The sequence below is a fragment of the Stenella coeruleoalba genome (genome assembly GCF_951394435.1).
Source record: "Stenella coeruleoalba genome assembly, chromosome: 7".
Classification (NCBI taxonomy): domain Eukaryota; kingdom Metazoa; phylum Chordata; class Mammalia; order Artiodactyla; family Delphinidae; genus Stenella; species Stenella coeruleoalba.
In genome coordinates, this window is record NC_137153.1 from 66,137,758 (window position 1) to 66,153,142 (window position 15,385).

At 40.8% G+C, this 15,385-nt stretch overlaps 1 protein-coding gene across 9 annotated transcripts in view; it reads right to left on the minus strand.

Annotated features, from left to right (window-relative positions):
- The window catches only part of KDM4C (lysine demethylase 4C), a 451,309-nt gene that overhangs the window by 169,159 nt on the left and 266,765 nt on the right, over positions 1–15,385 (minus strand). For 8 of the 9 annotated variants that reach the window (XM_079925522.1, XM_079925523.1, XM_079925525.1 and 5 more), the window contains 2 exons: positions 12,712–13,025; positions 8,917–9,025 (listed from right to left, as the gene is read on the minus strand). In XM_079925522.1, the coding sequence (XP_079781648.1) occupies positions 8,917–9,025; positions 12,712–13,025 (423 nt within the window). The remainder of the gene's footprint in view (positions 1–8,916; positions 9,026–12,711; positions 13,026–15,385) is intronic. The other variant, XM_079925526.1, reaches the window with a different exon arrangement.

Below are 15,385 nucleotides of genomic sequence, written 5' to 3' on the forward strand. Positions count from 1 at the left end.
CTTTCAGCACTTATAGACATCTGATCATAAGACTTCATGCCAACCACTTTTAAAAAAGTCTCAAGATTGATTCTGAAAACTACAGAAAGCAACCGTGTAACATGAGTTAAAAAGCTAGCGCATTTTTGTCTAATTCAATCAAACCCTTACCAAGCCACTCCATAATAAGGGCAAGGTGTTTTTTATTTTTATTCCCTGTATTGCAGAAAAGGTCAATGCCCTTGGGACTCCAATGGGCTTTGTAACAGAAAAATCAAGCTAAACTGAGAACGTCCGTTTATTACAAAGCTAAGTGCTAGATAAAATATCCATTAAATCTGAGTGCCAACAACATCTAATGTTTTGTGTCCACATAATGCAGGAAAACACTGGTTGTGACCTATCAACAAACATTCCAAGCCAATCTGCTTAGTAATCTGCTGAAGTTGCTGTTTTATTGCTTAAACAGACAGAAATATAACCGTGCTTATTATGAAAGTATAATATTACCTCAAGCTAATAAGAACTGATGGAACAAAGAAGAGATCGTTATGTAAAAATTAATAACATTTGGAGCATGAAATGCAATGATCATAAAACAGCATTTGTTTTTCAAAACTGGCAGAGAAAAGGACTTTTTACAGAGGGGAAACACTGTTGATGAGGAACGTTCTTATACTTCACTATTTTGCTTTTCCAAGAAAGGCTAGCATGAAGCAAGAGGACTACACAGTATCCTCTCCTATTACATATATATATTAGGATTGGGGACCTTACATTTTATTTTATTTTTTTTTGGAGGCGGGGAGTATAGTTGATTTAAAATGTTGTGATAGTTTCTTCCTATTATATTTTGATAGAATTAAAGACCTTTAGAGTCTGAATGAAACTTTGGGATCACTAATCCAACAATTTCATCATACATATGATAAGCCTTAGAAGGTTACATGACTTAGTTTTCCAAGGCCATACAGCCATTAACAGCCAAGGAGAGACTAGAAGGCAGGTCTCAGGTTGCTAACCAAAAACAGTCAGGTGCCCATTACCATCTGGCAAAAACGTTTTTGGTATTAAAACAAATTTTTTTTAACATCTTTATTGGGGTATAATTGCTTTACAATGGTGTGTTAGTTTCTGCTTTACAACAAAGTGAATCAGTCATACATAAACATATGTTCCCATATGTCTTCCCTCTTGCGTCTCCCTCCCTCCCACCCTCCCTATCCCACCCCTCCAGGCTGTCACAAAGCACCGAGCCAATATCCCTGGTGCCATGCGGCTGCTTCCCACTAGCTATCTACCTTACTACGTAAAACAAATTTTTAATTTATTCTAATACTTAGAATAACATTTTTAAAGTTTGAATCAATAAAAGACATCACTATTATATTTGGTCAATATATCCACTTAAATCTTTGAAATAAAAATTTTTTTACAAAATGAAGATTGGCAAACCTATATCAATGCTCTTAGAAAGGAGGGAGTTACAGCATGCCAGGGGCAGGAGGGCATTAATTCTCTAAAACATCTGTCTGCCAAAGATAAAGTGAAACAGCCAATTCAAAGTAATGTCCTTTTGTTTGAGGGATGATTACAAAGAGCCCAAAAGCCAGCTTTTGCACCAACAGAACTAACAGTTACCAAATGACACAGGGTAAAGCTCAGAAAATACCCAGGAAATATCAGACAATCCCAGAAGAAAACAAAAATATCTAATAAAGTGAAATCAGTCTTGGGAAAACATGTTTAGCACCAATTTATCATTCAATTGCATTATAACTTTTTTTTTTTCTTTCTTTGCGGTACGCGGGGCCTCTCACTGTTGTGGCCTCTCCCGTTGCAGAGCACAGGCTCCGGACGCACAGGCTCAGCGGCCATGGCTCACGGGCCTAGCCGCTCCGCGGCATGTGGGATCCTCCCGGACCGGGGCATGAACCCGTGTCCCCTGCATCGGCAGGCGGACTCTCAACCACTGCGCCACCAGGGAAGCCCTCAGTTGCATTATAAACACGAATGTTTCCACAAAATGAGTGTGAAACAGAGAAAAACATTGAGGAATTAATCAGATTTTGTCAGATGTGAGTTCCTGAGATTTTCCTTGCTTAAATGTACTTAAATGTACACATTTTATTCTTCAAAATAACTGAAAATGTAGCTTAAATAGGTTACATAATGGCCAAACTCCAAGAATAATCTCTAATTAATGTAGCAATTTCCACCTCTTCCATCTCTATATTTAAATATTTAATCTATTACTAAATGAATTATAATATTAATATAGACAGACTGTCCAAAAAATAAATTGCTGTAACACTGCCTGAAATACACTTTTAATGTAACCCTCAAGGCATGCAGACATTACAGAGATAGGATCAGGATCTAAGCTGTCTTTAATTTCAAAGAGATCCTTAACAGCTCATTATAGTACTGCACTTGCTGAACTGATGATTTAGAAACAGTTATCCAGACAGCTCAGATTAAAGAAAATCAGAGCCATAACCAGCGCTTTAATCTGAATCTTGTCAATATTCAAACGTGTAGGTGGCATCACCTCTGCACTTGGGTAAACAGTACAGATGGGTAATGGCATCTTTCAATTTTTCCGTATAAAATTATAGTTGAAGAGTTACAAGCAAAAATTTGGTCCCAGGGTGATGAGCTCAACATATCACCACATTATTTCAGGGTATTTGAAATGTCAAAAATCCATTCATGAACCTGTAGGTTAGGAGCCCTAATTACTCAAAACCAAGGCTCACATTTTACACAAAAGGAAACTGAGGCCAGAGAGAAGGCTTGCCAGAAGTCGAAAAACTTGTAAGGGACAAAGGCCAGGGCTTCAGTCAGCGTCTACTGTCTTTTAGTCAACTAAACTCCTATTCAGGTGGGTTCAAAAGATTCTCCAATTGCTTCTGCTAGATGCCCTGGAGGCACTTTTACTTTAAATTTCTGATTGGAATAAGAGGCATAGATGTGACGGCAGCCCTATGGTTAAGAATTGTTAGGGTGACTTTCTCTTATCCTATCCTCTTTCCCCACCCAAGCTGAGACCCAGCAGCGGGACCTCTTGGCCTCTGCCTGGGCCTATGGTCCATTTTAGTCTTTAGTTTTTCCTTAGCACACCCTTAACTAAGGGCTTAGGCTTTCAGGAATCCCACTTTATGAGTCTGGGGGATCCTATGAGGTCTTAGCTCTGATTTCCCAGCCTCCACCCTAGTCCCGGCATATTTCCTCCAAACGGCACGGCATTCACTCTCTCCTACCCACCTGAATGTCATCTCGCCGTGACTCCCCTCTGGATTTCCCTCATTTCTCGAGAGCTCAGCTATCAGCCTCTTCCTGCTCCTCATGTCACAACACAGACAACAAACATTCATTATGTGCCAGACACTGTTCTGAGTGCCTTACACATAGTCTTTTAACCCTCCTAAGAGCTCCATGTGGCAGAGGCTGCTAGTCTTCACTTGGTAAGCACAGAGCCAAAGCACGGAGGGTCATGCAGCTAACGGAGCACTGCAGCTGGCTGACCATGACCACAGACATGGAGAAATAAGACCCTTTATGTTACTTTTGCCTCTCCATGCACGTATAAAGGTTGATTGTTTTATTTATCAATTATTTTTCTGATTCTTTTGTAACTGGAGGATTATCTGGTAATCCAGTACATCACATCCACACTGTCTCTTTAAAATATTTTTTTGCCCAAATATAAATGTATTTATTACAAAAAGTTTTAAAAGTCATCAGCAAAGAAAAGAGAACTAAAATCACCTGATAACAATCTTGTATATTTTCTTATAAACTTTCAACTTAACTTTCTAAGTCTCCAGCAAAACTCCACAGACAGCATTAGTATGTCAACTCAAACTGACGCCAACAACCATGGGAATCACTGAGTACAGTATCACTGCGTCAGCCACTGCCACGTTCATGAGGTCTCCTGTGTGTTTGCAGGGTTTCTCCTTTACAGGTGCTTTAGAAACAACATTAACCTTATCACTTCACCAAGGGGGTTATGTGCACAGTAAGTACAAAAGCAGTGAAGATACTGTAAGTCAACAGTAGGAAAAGTTGGAAAATTTATACCGGAAACAAATGTAGTAAAAAAAACATTTTAGGTGGGAAACAAACACATACATGACACCCGAAACACTATAAATCAACTATACTTCAATTTTAAAAAATGCACATATGTGTGCAGGAGAAGTTAAAGACCAAACAATGAACTATAAAGGGCAAGGCAGGGGGATGGATAAAATGCATGTTCAGAATATGGATGTCAATGTACAATGTCTATTAGCCTAAGGTCAGTTCAGGAAAAGTCCTGAGTTTGTGTCAGCACAAACTGCTGCCAATGAAAACTAGTCAGAAAAAGCACACATTAGTGAAAAATTTTTGAATAAGAATGCCTTCAAACTGGGAAGGAAATACACATACGCACGCACATGCGCGCGTGCATACACACACACACACACACACACACACACACACACACACACACACACACACACACACACACACACACACACACACCCCAGGTGCTAGCTAAGCAACTATCCCAATCGTTACTCTGGGGGCCCTCAGGCCTCCAAAGCACTGGCCACATCTGCAACACGTCAGCTTCATATTAACTTTGAGTAGGTTCTAGGATTTGGCACAGTAGAAAGAGGATTCCAACACATTCAGGATACAAAACTGAGTTAGGTGACATATTATATCTACAGCTAATTAAAACCATATGTTCTTCTATACACGTATATACAGAGAGAATACTTCCTGGACAAGAATTTTGGATTTCCTTTTAACGTGACAGCATACGTTATATCGAAGTATTTCATGGGCTTCCCTAGTGGCACAGTGGTTGAGAGTCTGCCTGCTGATGCAGGAGACACGGGTTCGTGCCCCGGTCCGGGAAGATCCCACATGCCGCAGAGCGGCTAGGCCCGTGAGCCATGGCCGCTGAGCCTGTGCGTCCAGAGCCTGTGCTTCCAGAGCCTGTGATCCGCAACAGGAGAGGCCACAACAGTGAGAGGCCCGCGTACCGCCAGAAAAAAAAAAAAAAGTATTTCATTAACTTTTTTAATGGCTGATTTCAAGGTTATTAATCACTAAGGACTTCCTGCTTTTGGATCCACAGGTGAGTTAAGCCACAGACTGACCTTGGACTTGGAGTGGGGAGACAAAAGGAGTGAGAGCGAGGAGAAAAAGACTGAAGCACAGCGTAAGATGACGAGTGATATGCTAGAGCTAAGTATAGATGGGATAGGACAGTAGAGGAGAAGTAAGAGGAAGGAGGGGTAAATGGTGAGAAGTAGGTGAGAGTCCCAAGATGGAAAGGTGCATCACAGGGAAAGCATGAAAGCATAAAGCAGCAGACATACTCAGGAGAAAAAACAAACAAGTCTGAATGGATGGAAAGGAGGATTCACATTGGGTAGTTGAGGGAAATGAAGCTGCAGAGAGAAGCTGGTACTGGATCATGAACAGCCTTAAAGTCACTTATCCTCAATCGAATCTGTAACATTAAGGGAAATATGTGAGAGCCTTTGGGCAGACATCTTCGGCAACCAAAGAAAAAGAATTACTGGGCTTCCCTGGTGGTGCAGTGGTTGAGAGTCCGCCTGCCGATGCAGGGGACACGGGTTCATGCCCCGGTCCGGGAATATCCCACATGCGGTGGAGCGGCTGGGCCCGTGAGCCATGGCCGCTGAGCCTGCGCGTCCGGAGCCTGTGCTCCGCAACGGGAGAGGCCACAACAGCGAGAGGCCCGCGTACCGCAGAAAAAAAAAAAAAAAAAAAAAAAAGAATTACTATGGCGGATTTCTGAGCTTCCCGCCCGGCCAGGGTCCATCCTCTCACACTCAGGGCCTTCTGAGGCCAGGCAAGTTGTTATTCTCAGAGCCTCCCTGGCTCACCCGTGCTGCATACACACCCCTTTCCTTATAGACACTCAACCACAAAGGTCTGAAATCGGAGAAGGGGAACACGCTGTTATAGTGACACATCACAAGAGGAGAATGGATACATATCCAGAATGTTTCAAAACTAAAACGACCCACCCAAGCACTTCTCTTTCAAGTCTGTTTCAATTCAACATTGTATAATTAGCTTCAAAAACAGAAAAATATACAGAATATTAATCCATGCTTCAGGATCACCTTGATCAGGCAGTGCAGCTGCCTGACTTAAGGGAAAAGGGAACTGAAAAACACTTCAGTTAAAAGAAAACCAGAGACAGATTAGTAATTTCTTTTAAACTACAAATAATGAATATGCAGGGACTTCCCTGTTGGTGCAGTGGTTAAGAATCCACCTGCCAATTCAGGGGACACAGGTTCGAGCCCTGGTCTGGGAAGATCCTACATGCCATGGAGCAACTGAGCCCGTGTGCCACAACTACTGAGCCCACATGCCACAACTACTGAAGCCTGTGTTCCTAGAGCCCATGCTCCACAACAAGAGAAGCCACTGCAATGAGAAGCCCCTGCTCACCGCAACTAGAGAAAACCCGCATGCAGCAATGAAGACCCAACACAGCCAAAAATAAATAAATTTATAATAATAATAATATGTAGTATACATTTGAGAGAGTTTTTCATCCTCCTAAAAAGAATGAATTAGATATTAGTTTTTATGTAAAAATGCTATATACTCTGAAACATCAATTCATTTCTTAGGTATCTCCCCACTCTGCTCCACCACTGTAGACCCTCGTGTTTTTCTGCTAAGTATGGAAAATCTTCCAGGAAAGAACAGGCTAAGAGTCAGGAAATCCTTGCTGATCCTGTAATTACTGGATATGCCACCAATTAGAATGATCTCTACAGTTTCAGGCCACTTGAGTATCAAAGAGCCACTGCACTGTCCTTTGAGAAGAGCAGCTTAGAGGTAACTCTTATCTCCCACATAAGCTCCCAGAGGTGCTGGATCAATATCTTTCCCCTCTGCTGCTTTTCTGTTAGGGAGTCAAATGCCAGCTTGAACAGAGAAATGCTCATTCACCAACAAGGGACACTGCTGTTTAGAGATGCAATTTCTCAGATGCTCCAATCTAGTCATGCTCCTGTCTGGCATACACACTTACTTCTATAAAAGGAGTGCAAAAGGAGCCCAGTAGTTATGGTAGGAAATTCCCAAAAGACGCTAGATTTGGAGTTGTGTGCTCCCATGAGCACTAATCCCACTCTTCATCACTTTCTAATAATGACGTCTAATAATGACATAATTATAATCATAATAATGATGATTTTCATTCACTTTTAGATGTACAAGACACAGAGGGAGAAGGCTGAGGTAAAAACATTCAATGCCCAATAAATAAGTAATTTGCTCCAGGACATGGAATATTACCCACTCTCTGTTTGGAAGTCTGTAAAAATCTTTAGCCATCACTGTAATTCTCTGATTTCTCCTCTCAATTCTCAAAAATCCCCAGAGGACCGCAGCAGTCCTTAATATATTAAAATAGAGGGTGAGACTGCTGCAAAAGCTACAATCACCAGTGTTTCAGCAAGATATTTAACCTCAGACTTTGGAGATGTCTTCGTTAAACCAATCCATTTAGAAATTTGGCAAGCTATACTGATCGAAATCAGAACTTCTCTCCATGGAGAAACTCTGGGCCAATTTACGATGATTCACATGGAAATAAACTTCCTAGGAAGATAATGACATAGGAGAAGGCAGTTTTCCTTATGTGTTAGGATAGCCCATTCCCTTCCAAGAAGCTATGCTGTCAGAGGCTATGATGGGGAAGGGTAATGAAAATCCGTAAGTAATGGTAAATTAAGTATTAATTACTCTATACAGAACAGTCTTTTATCTTGGCACTAAGGGGAAAACGGTTTGTACTGCATATGATAAAGTTGGAGAAAGAAAAACTGAACATGATGATATATGGAAATAAAGGCAAATATGTTTCATTACTTTTATTACTCAAGGCAGAATTCTACCTTGAATTGGCATTACAGAGACTGCTACTATCATTATCTGATCCCTACAGTGAGGATCTTTTTTTCTAACTAAACATGCGGCATAAAAGAAGACAGTGAATAAAAGTTAAAAAAAATCTGCTAAAGATGTGTACTCTGATAAACTGGATTTAAACTAAATGGAAGCCTGAACCCAAGATTCAAGTTATTCCCTTGACAGCATCCTCACAGACTTGATTAACAATTTCCACCAGGAAATGAGAACACCTCAAAGAAGGGCTTTTTACAGAAAACCTGCTTGAACTGATGCTTTTAGAGATGGAAAAAAAATAGACCCTTATGATGCTATGAGACACTTGCAAGGAAGAAACAGCTGGTCAGAGGTATGATTGAAGACAACAAAAAAACATTTTTGGAAAAAGAGAGGTAAAAGGGGCAACTAGGTAAGACAAACAGACAAATGTTACATCTAGGAATAGTAACTGGTTGTAAATAAAACTACTTCACACCAAGCCACATCAGTAAAATCTAGTTAATGAGAAAGGATGTTTCATGACACACCAGGTGTAACAGGATATAGAAGTACTGCATCTAGTTTTGTACTCAAATGGTGTTAATAAATTTAAAGGATTCAAGTTAAAGGCAATGCAAAGAAACACAAAGCATGTTATTTCCGTAATTTGATACCTTGAGAAAAATGATTGTCAGCTCCTTCTGGAGGGTCTCAAGGCAAATGTCAGAAATGACCAATTTACCCCATCATATAAAAAAAGGAAGACTTTAACATGGCTAGATTATGTGAAGCAAGGATGTATCCCTAAAATATAAATTCCAAATAAATTACGTATTACTTATGGTCTCCTTATGGTGTATATATTTGCCACTTGGTGAGATTTCTTTTCTACCAGGCCATTTTTTAGAAGTTTGTTACAACAAACTGACAGAATAACTTCTGAGTATTATACAGTCTATACGGAATAAATATTGGAAAACAACACAAGCTCACCTTCATCACTCGTTGCCTGCTGTTTCACCAGAGTCATTGGGGATCTTGCTGGAGGCTTACTAAGTGGATGGCGCCAACTTTTAGCAGTTTTGGTTTCTCCTTCTATTCTCTGGTTACAGAACACAAATGGGGGAGAAACAGCCACCGTTAAAGACTTGTTTTAAAACAAAAAACTATGGTTATGATGATTTACAACAAGTTAATTATGAAGAACTCTTACACTTATTCACCTGCTGAGGAATTAACACTTCGTTAAAGAAATTTAAACCTACAAGTCAAAAGAAATAGGAACCCATTCTATTAATAATTTTACTGACAGGGAAGTCAGTTAACTATTCTTCCACTTTATATTAAAATACTATCTGGAGGGACTTCCCTGGTGGCACAGTGGGTAAGAATCGGCCTGCCAGTGCAGGGGAGACGGGTTCGAGCCCTGGTCCGGGAAGATCCCACATGCCACAGAGCAACTAAGCCCGTGAGCCACAACTACTGAGTCTGCATGCTGCAACTACTGAAGCTCACGTGCCTAGAGCCTGTGCTCCGCAGCAAGAGAAGCCACAGCAGTGAGAAGCCCATGCACCACAACGAAGAGTAGCCCTCACTCGCCACAACGCAGCAATGAGAGAGAAGTCCGCGCGCAGCAATGAAGACCCAACACAGCCAAAAACAAAATATAAATTTAAAAAAACAAAAACAAAAACACTATCTGGGGACTTCCCTGGTTGTGCAGTGGGTAAGACTCTGCACTCCCAATGCAGGGGGCCCAGGTTCAATCCCTGGTTGGGGAACTGGATCCCGCATGCTGCAACTAAGGAGTCCTCATGCCACAATGAAGATCCCGCACGCTGCAACTAAGACAGGTACAGCCGAAATAGATACCTAAATATTTAAAAAAACAAAAACACTATCTGTAGTGCAGGGTACGCTTCTCAAACCTACAATAAACTCAGCAGTTAGCTAGTTTTCAAAAGTTCTTTAAAACTAATTTAAATTTAGGATTATATATTCATAACAAAATAGGACCATGGCATTTGGTCATGTGTGACTATGTGGCAGGTTATTTTGCTTTCCATCCTCACACAGGAGGAAGTACTGCCAAGGTGAGCCTGTACTCTTCCTTCCATTCAAAAATGAATCGCCACTTCTCTGAGGATCAAACAGGAAATCAAAAGTTGTTGCTGTTGTTTAATATGGCACATTACTGTCATCTTGAAACCACTTAAATTTTACGTAAAATCTTCTGTCCTGAGCTGCCCAGACTACATTTTCCTTTCAAAGGTAAAGGAAAAAGTCCTGTGCATCCTGACATCTTCCAGGCAGAAACTACTTCCAAGCTTTCTTGCCCATGCAGCAACCCCCCAAAAAAGGCAGGAGTGTGGTTAGAGAAAGAGTTCGAAACTAGTGGGTTTGCATCAACATTTGACTGCAAAAGAAAGGAGTCTCAGGAATTTCCCAGTAAGCTGAAGAAGCAGGGCCCAGAGGGAGAGAAACTATGCTGACATCTGACACCAAAACAGAATTATGAGAAAATGTGTGAGAGCATTCTAATCAAAGCTGGGATCACAAAGTATAATACAGGGTGAGATTTACCTGTAGTTTATAACAGCTAAAAATTAATGTGAGGAATTATAACTTAGTCAACAATAACAAATATTTACTAAACCCTTACTACATGCCACACTGTTCTAAGAGTGAGCTACAGAAGGTCCCTGCTTCCAAAGAGTACAATATAGATTGGGGGTGGGGGTGGGGGGAGCACAGACAAAAAACAAGTAGAAAATAAATATTTATGAAGTACTATTAAGCAATAGTAATACAACAATAAAAACAATAAAGCATGACAAAGAATGGAAAGAGATGGGGAGAAGGCTATTTTATATGGGGTCATCAGAGAAGCCCTTTCTGACAAGAAGACATTTGAGTGGAGCCTTGAGTGCAATGAGGAAGCGGTACATTTACCTCTCTAGGGGAGGAGTATTTTGAACAGCAGGAATAGCAGGTAAGGTTTGAACACATTTGATTTATTCCAGGAAAAGCATGGAGTCCAGTTACAGATAGACAGACACTGTTTAAAAAATAACGCAATGTTTCTTGAGAAGGTTGACTAAAGCTGACTGCTACCAGCATACACGTGGCATCACGCTTAATACTAAGAAACACTGGTCACACTACACAAAAATGAAATGGCTCTGTATCACTTAGAAGGACTGTCTGACACCATGGTATGAGAAAAGAATACCACACAGCCGTTTCTGATGAGAGCAAACCAAGTCCCTCAGCCCTCAACAGCAGCACTTGCTTTCCTAGGCAGTCAGGCTTTGTTCAGAGAAATGATAAAGATGAAGGTTAACGGCACTGAGAATCCAACTGCCTCCATTGAAAGCAAGGAAACAGAAAACTTACTTTCCGTTCCATTCTAGTTAAAGAAGCTGACCAAATATAAACAGGCATGTGACTTATTCACCATTCTAGAATCCCAATATCTATCCAGCTACAATCGCTATGTGAAATTAAGTTGTAAATTTTATTTACTGGTATGTGAATACTATTTTCAAATTGCTCAACAACCTTTTCAAATAAATTAGATCATATTTTTCTATTTCTCAGATACTTCTGAGAAATATTTTATAGTTCAGTAGGACAATCATGCATAAAAATGATAAAAGTTATTGGGTGAAATTAGGAAATCATCTATATTTTATTGGACATTTTAAAATTACTTATGAACAGAGTATTCCAAGTTGATGTCTTTATTTACTCTCCCTTGCTACTAAAGCTCCAAAAGGCCTGGGATGAGTTGAAATGACCAGGAGCAGTCCGGAAGTAGGTCTGTTCAGTGGCCGGCACAATTTATCAGCTCCAACATTTGAGGCTTCCCTTACTCATCCACTTGAACTCCTTTATCAAGTTGTGCAGGTCAAAAGAGGTTACCAAATTATGACAATCACTACATGCAGTCGTAGCTTGGCTGATACACTCACAATCTTAAAGTTACAGTGAAAGTTTACGCTGAGAGCATATGATATTAACATCGTACAAGAACATATGAGAAACAGGGAGGCCCTATGCAAAGGGTTAGAATGGGGAGGCTGGAAATCAAGAGGGATCTTGAGTTTTCCAAGAGGCAAAGGCCTGGTTCCCACGGTGGGCAGGACCAGAAGGGTCAGCCTGGTCCTAGATTCAGAGCCCATGAGGAAAGAGTCAGGGAAAAGTATGACCAGATGAGCCTTAATCTTAAAATAGAGGCTGTGGGAAGCCTGCAACCCAGAGGTATTAAGCATTGGCAGAAGGAGGCCAGAGCCCTGCAGCTGAAATTATTTCCAGCCTGGCTACTATTGGAGGTGACAGAACCGCTCTGTATCTTGACTGCATCAATGTCAGTATCATGGTGATATTCTACTATAGTTTTCCAAGAAGACACTATTGGAAAAAAAAAAAAAAAGAAAACACTATTGGGGCAAAAGGGATACATAAGACCTTGTTATACTATTTCTTACCACTGCATGTAAATCTACAATTATCTCAAAATAAAGAGTTTAGTGTTAGAAAAAATTTTTAAGTAAGAAAATTAAGCTCCAATATGTGGCCAAAAGTTCCATGTTCTCTGAATTATTACCATGTGAGCCAGACCTCACAGAAGGCTTACCTCCCGGTCATTGAAAGAAATATGATTAAGACCCATAAATGTGAAATGTTATTTCTGCCCTAAAGCAAGATTTTGATGCACAGCATTCTGTTTGCAGAAAGTGCCTTGACAACATAATAAATATGGTAAAAATTGACACTGCCACATACACTGGGGACTTTGAAGCCATTTCTCTCTCCACTGGGGACCTCTGGGACTTCCCCAGGTTCAAGGCCTACCCCATGGCTCTCCACATCACTCTCTTCTCCCTCTGTCAAAGCACTGTTACTCTCCACCACAGAGGAGCACGACTCAGGTGACTTTGGCCATGGAAGCTTGGGTGGCTCTGATTCCTTAGACATAACATGGCCACTAGACATGGAATCGTCAGCATCACTGGGATTTGAAGGCGGAATTGTGGCACAGGTTTGGTCAGCCTCAGTTTTGATTTTCTCTGCCACAGATGTGCTTAGGCAGACGTTTCCTGAGGAGTAAAACAAAAGACTGTTAATAAATCTTACACTGTGTTATTGCTGAGAACTGTTGAACTATTCTCAACTAAATTTCTACCATCAAACTTTCCCTCTAAATTTCCACTAAAGACCTGAGTGGGAAAGGTCACCAAAGCACCATGCAGCCTTCGTAATTGTTAAGGTGGCAAAATAATATACTTACTGACAAAATAAGGGATTTAAAAAGAGGTTCCACTGCAGACCAATGTCAAAAGCCAGGGCAATAACAATAATTACCCAAGCAATAGCAAGTTGAGATCTTTCTAAAAATAAGAACTTAATTCCAATATATGCTACTGACGAAACATTCCAGCTCAGAGGATGTATCTCAAGAACACAGGTAGGGAAGTCCCTGGTGGCGCAGTGGTTAAGAATCCGCCTGCCAATGCAGGGGACACGGGTTCGAGCCCTGGTCTGGGAAGATCCCACATGCCATGGAGCAACTAAGCCTGTGAGCCACAACTGCTGAGCCTGCGCTCTAGAGCCCACAAGCCACAACTACTGAAGCCTGCACGCCTAGAGCCCGTGGCTCCACAACAAGAGAAGCCACCGCAATGAGAAGCCCGTGCACCGCAACAAAGAGTAGCCCCCGCTCGCCGCAACTAGAGAAAACCCATGCGCAGCAACGAAGACCCAACGCAGCCAAAAATAAATTTATATTAAAAAAGAAAAACCACATGTAAAACTGTGAGATCGAATAAAAATTATTTCCTACACTAATCCTGCATCATACAATGACAGCATATGAAAGGAGAAGAATATCACATGCACTTCTCTCCTACAGCCGTCTCTATTCACCCTCCTCCCTTCCTTACACATACACGCACACGTGCACACACACAAGCATCATTTCACCTATCACACAGTAGCTCGGATGCTGCACTAGCCAAGTCCTCTATTAGATGCTCTGCCAGGTCTCAAAACCTGGAAGTCCAAATGCAAGAGACCAGGCAGTGACACAAATAATAAACCTGGGTACCCTTAGCTTAAACTACCCAGTAATTTGTAAAGTAGTTAATTTAACCTGGTGTGATTAAAAACAACAACAACAACAAAAAACTACGGCGAGAGACTATAAAGAAATATCCGTAAGCACTGCATAACTGTTCTCTGTACTGCTTGCTATTCCCTTCCCTACCTTCTTTACTTTCTATTTTCCATGTGTTCATCACAAGTCAATTCAGATATCACTTACTCCAAGAAACCCTGCCAGTCCAGCCTCCTGTCTATTTCAGGTCTTTCCTTGGTATTCCAGGAACACCCTACGCCATCGCTACTAGTGGCACTCAGCACACTAGATAGGAATTATATATTTATTTGTCTAGCTCTCCAATTAAATATAAACTCAGTGAAAAAAAAGTCTATGATTTAAACTCTATTAACATAGATATTTCAAGAGCAAAAGGTAGTAAGAATAGAGAAGCAGCCAAGGATCCGATTAACTAGGACAATGATCAGGACTTTTTCTTTTACTCTGAGTGCAATAAGAGCAAGAAGATGGGAGGGACAAAACAAACCACGTCTTTTAAATGGATCACTATGACTGCCATATGGAGAACTGACTAGTAGGGGTGACTAGAGTGGACACAGGCAAGACAGGAAGGAAGTAATTTCTGCAACAGTCCAGACAAGAGATAACGTGCCTTGAACAAAGAGGAAGCAAGGGGGTGGCTGGATTGGGGAGAGTCCCACAGTTGAAGGATACAATAGATGAAGGGTATGAGAGAGCGACAGGAATTACCAACAAGCTCGATTAGGAAAAGGACAAAATCTCCAACAACTATTAAAGAAGCAAAGCATTAAAACAGTTTCAGAGAAATATGCTATAAAAGCGGGGAAAAGCAAAGCAGTTGAGATTTACAGAGGATGGCTTTGGCGCAGAGAAACAGCCAGGGGACTATATACACATTTCACAGGACTGAATGATGTTTGCTGTTCTTCTGTAAAACCTTAATCTTTATTTTCTTCCTAAAATTAAGTCGACGCTAAGAATCTGCAAAGAATTATCTATAATTGGTTTTCTCTATTCCATGTGAATTCGAGAGAGGCTTTCCAAAAAATGTATTGTATATTATAAATTGAGTTGCACTAAAAGTAAATTTTTTTCATTTTAGAATCTTCTTTTTTATTAAACGAAATAGGCACTGCTGGCTGCTTGCCTCAAAATTCCATTACCCGTAGCAGTGGTGCTTCTGATTTTCATAACACTCCCTTGGCCTTTTGATTGAGTTACCGCATAGTTTTAGATAGCTTATTGGTTAAGCTACGTGGAAAAGTAACATATCTGCCCTAGTAAACACAGATTTAAGGCAGATCAACAATCACCTACTAC